Source organism: Fringilla coelebs, assembly GCF_963513975.1.
Source record: "Fringilla coelebs genome assembly, chromosome: 2".
Lineage (NCBI taxonomy): Eukaryota > Metazoa > Chordata > Aves > Passeriformes > Fringillidae > Fringilla > Fringilla coelebs.
Genome location: NC_140029.1, coordinates 39,177,953 through 39,183,952, shown reverse-complemented (window position 1 = coordinate 39,183,952; position 6,000 = coordinate 39,177,953). Strand labels below are relative to the sequence as shown.

General features: G+C 37.9%; 1 protein-coding gene across 1 annotated transcript in view; it reads right to left on the bottom strand.

The window, feature by feature from the left end:
• Positions 1-695: 695 nt before the first annotated feature.
• TMTC4 (transmembrane O-mannosyltransferase targeting cadherins 4) overlaps positions 696-6,000 on the bottom strand; it is a 54,135-nt gene continuing 48,830 nt past the window's right edge. The window contains exons 17-18 of the mRNA XM_084201419.1: positions 4,503-4,572; positions 696-3,987 (exon numbers count right to left, since the gene is read on the bottom strand). Of these exons, the coding sequence (XP_084057545.1) occupies positions 3,836-3,987; positions 4,503-4,572 (222 nt within the window). The 3' untranslated portion in view covers positions 696-3,835. The remainder of the gene's footprint in view (positions 3,988-4,502; positions 4,573-6,000) is intronic.

Sequence of the window (6,000 nt, the reverse complement as noted above, 5' to 3'; positions counted from 1 at the left end):
AACAAAAAAACCTCACCATACTGAAACACACATTTAGCATTCTAATACCTACAGCTTGAAATAGCAACTTAAGGGAAAAAATACAAAACTCACTGTTGCAAATCTGAGGAAAAATATAAATCTCACTGTTGCAAATGTACAGTTGCTTTAGAATTGCTTTTTAAAATAGGAGTGAAGGACACCCAAATTCAATTCAATAAGAAGTTGTTACTGTTCCTTACTGAAACATAAACAAGCTAGCAATGAATTGAACTGAACGTGAATGTTCTGTTTTTATACACAGGGATTTGTTGTTAAATGCTTTATCAGTCATTTGTTTTAAATTCATCCAAGTTAATTTGTTTTCTCCCATTCCCTCATCCAGCTACCTTCTCAAGGCAAGTACCTGCCAGTTTGCTTCAATGCCTGTCTTTTAACATTCCTGGTGTCAATAATGTATGAGAATGCCAGAGGGACCAGATTACTTCATGTGTGGCACCAGATTACTTGAACTGAAAGCAGCAGTGAGATTTTTCTTCATGTATATGAGCTGATCACCTTAGTTACCCTTTGAAGTTAGTGAAGATGAATATATCCTTCAAGTATGACTTCTCACATCCTAAAGATGTTTTTTTTCCCCCAGTGACTATACAGAGAAACTAGGATGAATAGCTCAGATAAAAGTATCTGAAATACGAAGGAAAAGGTTCCCAGCGAATAGGCCAAATATTTTAAATGAACCATTCAAAAGTACTATAGATTTTTATTTCTTAGTGCCCATAAATACACACACAACCCACATCTCTAAAGTTTAAATACTATGAAATTAAATAACAGGAAACTTCATGTACATGTCATTGGTCTAGACACAACAGAGACATACAATTAGGGAACTTCACTGGAAGTTTTTGGTGAAAAGAAACTAATATCCATAGCAGTCATTGTGATTATTTTCCTGACTCTAGCCTGTGCATTAAATCATTCTGTTTCTCTTCTCAGAACAGTATTTGAACAAGTAATCATTCTCAAAAAAAAAAAAAAAAAAAAAAAAAAAGAAGAAGAAGAAGAAAAAAGGCTTTGTAATTTCCCTAGAGAATCAAACAGGCCAACTGATAAGGAAACTTTAATCTTCTGGAATTAGCAATGGGAAAAAAATCCAGCATGCTGGAAAGATAGGCAATATGTGTAACTACAGTTATGTAAAAGCTGACTTTTCTTCACCTTTTTCTCTTTGAAGTTTAGTGTTCTGCACTGCTCCAAGAGTCAGTTACGAGGTATGAAAAACCAATAAAAAGGTTAACATTTTAACCATTTTAATAAAAGCTACTGCACTGTTTGCACTTCCAAAATATTTCTGAAAATAAAGTAAAAAAATATTTAGTATTCTTAAAAGTCTTAAGGAAGATTTTATTACAAAAGCAGTCATCTTTGTGGCTTCTTTCAAACACAATTCTGCCTCAACATTAAACTCAGACATATGGGTATGCTTCATATTACCATCATACAAGTAATCACATTGAATTTCTACAACAGTAAATATTATATAAAACAAAAAAATATATATACAGGTAGCCAGAAAGCTAATCAAGAAGAAATGATGTTGTCTGTATTGAAAAGTAAAGACCATTTTCAAATACTAACAAAACATCCAATTTGTTTGTTGGTCTCTTCTGTTTTAAGACTTTGAATAGAAGGACTTCTACAGAGGAATTTCTACAACTTTGGTTTATAATGACCGAGAAAAAATTCATCCCTCATACATAATATTGATGTAGTGGATGTCTTTAAAGCTGATATGGAAAGCAACAGGGAAAACTACACATGTGGATTTTATGATGAGAATAATAATTTAAACTCAGGATGTCATATTCCAAATATACAGAAAAGACCTGATTATAGTAAACATATTTATCTTCTGCTATAAATTAGCTCATCCAGCCAGATCCCTACTCTTTAATTCCTCATGACTGAAGAAGCTATGTGTTCTCTCTCTCGGATGAATAGTGGGCTATGTATGGAAAGCCTTAAGAACATGCTGCTTGTACTGAAGGGTGTATCTATTTCAGCACCTTTCAGATACAAAAGTTGGTACTAAGCTAGGCTGGTCATTAGCCACACTGGTGCAGTGTTCTGCTTGCCAGATACTTATCAAAGAGCATCCTTGGATCATTTTCAGAAACAAATTTCTGAAAACTTTGTACAGAAACCAGAAGAAATGGAAATAATTGCCATGGCTTTGTACCCTATGCTACCCACTGAGAAACAGGCTGTATTTGTAGGAGAGGAGCACACATACATGCCTGTGGCACCACAACTAAAACAAACCAGTATGTAGCCGTGTTTGTTCGTTCAAAGCCAAATTGGTGGACAGCACCACACTGCCACAGCCTTGCTGGCTAGATCTACAGTTAGTGTGGCAAAAATAGTACACTAAAGTACCTGCATGACTTGTAGTACCTGAGCTAGCTTTGATCATACTGTGCTGATCAATTTCTCCCAAGGGACATGGATGGCAAAAATAAAGGAATATGAAAAGACAGGTAAAGTTCCCCAGCTTTCATTTCCAATAGCAAATTTCCAATCTAAAACAAACAAACAAAACTAAACATCTCAAAAAACCTCAAAGAAACTAGAAAAACCAACCACCAGCAAATAAACAGACATGCTACTACTTCCTGAAGCAGGAATGTAAATATATAATACATGACAAACAACTCTGGACAGCCAGAGTTCAAATGCGTATTAAAGCATAGCCCCTTTTGAGAGGTAACATGGTCTCAACATAAACCGCCTCTGAATCATCCCACATTGATGTGCTCAGTTTATGCATTAACAGCTATGCTTATTTATCTGTCCCTTCAGCAAACACACGAGCCATGGGAGACAAAGGTGAAGCCAAGGTCTTTCAGGTAACAGATCAACAGCCAAGGTCAGGTCTTCTGCACAGTTACTGCTCCACAGAAATTCTCTCTTTATTCCCATGCAATATAGGAGCTGAAAGGTGTAATATCCTTAACCAGAAAGCATTGAATTGCCTAAAAACAGCTCCTACAGAACCTATACTGTATTTAAACCACTGACCTGCCACAGGAACTACAGCAATTCTGACTTGTTGTCCATGTTGTCTGTGGTACATGAGGCTACCTGTGAGAACAGAAACTCTACTTCTCTGTTGCCTCACCTTCTTTTCATTAGCTGCTTGCTAAAATCTCCATCTTCATCCAACAGTATTTTCTACACTCAGGCATACCTGAGCAGTACACTGGCTGACAGACATTTATGGTCAAATCCTTGCCCTTATTTACTCCTGTACAAATCTGACACTTCACAGGCTGGAGAGAAAAATCAGCATAAGGGCTTAACTCAAATTATATGAGTAGACTGATGTGCTGGAGAGAATTCATTCTTCCACTGGCTCTGCAGGACTGGCACTGGAAGGCAGTAATAAAACTGAAGTGGACAGATATTTTTCATATTTGAAAAGATCAGAATTTAAACAGGAAATTGCACTTTTAAGTATCACTTTCAGAAATAAAACTGCCTCCTGCTATTCATCCCGCTACTAAAAAGTCAGATGAAGATATCAAATTACATGTGTATGCTGTGAAATTCCATCTGCATTGCTTTCATATACCTATAAAAATGTTCTAATGGACTTTAAAAGCAGTTCAAGTAAAAATAAAATGATCCCTCAAGCTGAAATGTTAGGATCTGTAGGAGGGCAAAACTGGACATTCAAGTGTGCGGTGCTGGTGGTGTTGTTTTTGAGAAATGACGACTGAAGCCTGTACATGGTCAAAAGTACCCATGTAACAGCAGCCATAAACAGCATGCACGGGCAACCTGAAAAGGAGCATCAGGCACCGCCTTTCTTTTGCAACTGCTCCAGTTTTCTTCTTAAGAGGTTGTAGTTTTCCTTGGTTCCCGGTGCCATGGGATCAAGCTTCAGAGAGACTTCATAGTGCTTCTTTGCCAAGTCAAGGTTTCCCCAGCGATGATAAAGCACAGCTGGAACATCAATGGGGAATTTCATTAGCAATATTGTCGAGTAACGTACAATCTTGCCAATCACTTGGAGAACAACATTGAGGTATTTGTTTCCAGCGAGGGTCTGTCACTGGCTGGTGGCACAGTAGCTGCTTGTTCTGTTGCCAAATGCAAGAGCAAAGCCTGGGAGCAGAACTGGCATGGGAATGATGAAGGAATGAATTACAATGGAGCCATAAATGGCAGCTCTTATCTGGTGAGCTCATTGCGGGTTACAAGCGTAGCATAAATGAACCAATTTGCAGACACTAAAGTGCAGCTACCTCTGGGCTGGATTTTGCAGCCCTCTTGATCTGTCATATTGTGTGACAGCTTTTATGGCTTTAGTGCCCTGTTCTTCTGGCTGGCAGTTCTAGAAAATAAAATAGAAATCTGCCCAGCAGAAAGAAGGCGCACAAGATTGCTTTTTCTTTTTAAACACAATGAATATGAAGCAAATAAACAATACAGCAGATAAGATTTACAAAGGCTCTTACCCAAATTACCGTGATAACTGGCAGCATTTGGATTGGCTTTAATTGCCTTGAGGAACAAAGCTTCAGATTCCTGAATAATTTAAAATAACAAGTCATCAGGAAAGATCATTCTCATATATATAAAACAATGCCAAATTTACCCACCACTGTAATTACAAACCCTCCCAAACTATGCCATATCTATATGATACCACCATATAAATATCTTAAGCCTGCCTGATCCTGTAGCTCAGGTGGCTACAGCCCGTTGAAACCAGTAATAATGCTGCAAATAAGTGTCATGTTTTCACAGGCTGCTGTTATTTTAGCAGAAATTAATTAAGCACTAGTGAACTTTGCTTTTTACCTGAAGTACCTTTTTTTAATGGTTATAGTATTTTCAAACATTACCTGCTGAATGTTTCCCTACTTATGTAATCAAATTAAAGGAATGTAATTTGGTATCTAAGCAAACTGCTTATAGCCACTTTTCCTTTTACAGTAGTTTTAGAATTAAAAATAGGGACATTCCAGTACATCACTTTCAAACAGATGTTTCAGTGTGGTTCCCTATGAAGAGTAGCTGACTACCTTTTACTTAAAAAACATGCCAAATCATACCATGCCATGCAACATCCTTCACATTTTCCTCAGCAGTTACCTTCTCTGTATTACTGCTTGCAATGTGTGCTCTTAAGACTCTTGATATCTGAGTACCTCTTAGGAAACCTCAGCTTCCTGACCTAATATTCAGAGAATAATTTACCCCTAAATTTATTCTCTAATTAAAACAATCCTGTTTTTCCAAACTAGCTGCTAATATTGCTACCTTTTTCCCCAGAGCATATATCCTGCAGAAGTTTAAAAACTCACACCCCCCCGCCATCCAAACGGAGCATATTTACTCTATTTACTCACTAACATGCAAGTTGAGATACTTGAGAGCAAATTTTACATAGATTTCTATGCTGTGCTGTGCTCTAGGGAAAGTTGCTCATTCAGTTTCAATGCAAATGACCTGAAGATAAAATTACCTCAATGTGGTAGGCTTCCATCTGAATGCACATACTTGCTGTCTGAGGTATGTGAGAACAGTAACATGGAGAAAAGTCCTTTCCTTTGTGCTAAGCTTTCACTGCTTAAAATAAATCACAGGCTCTACTGAAAAAGAAAGCCTGTCAGCCAGATTTTTGGTTCCACCATCTTCTCATGTCAAGCATGAAATAACTCTCTGTAAGGGTCCCTTCAGGGGAAAAGAAATTTCTGATGTCAAGATTGAGTCACTCAGCTCTGAGTGACTTAAGAGCCTCCCCATATGTCCAGATTCAAACCCAACCTAAAAGCATTGCTGAGCACAGCTGAGGCTGCCATTCTCAAGCCAGGAGACTCATGCAGAAAGGGCCTTCATCTCCACAGGTCAAGGAAATGACAAATCCCAGGGTTCTCTGAGCTGGTCCAGTGGAGAGCTATGAAGATGGTGAGGGGACTGGAGCATCTTTTATGAGGAAAGGCAGAAGGA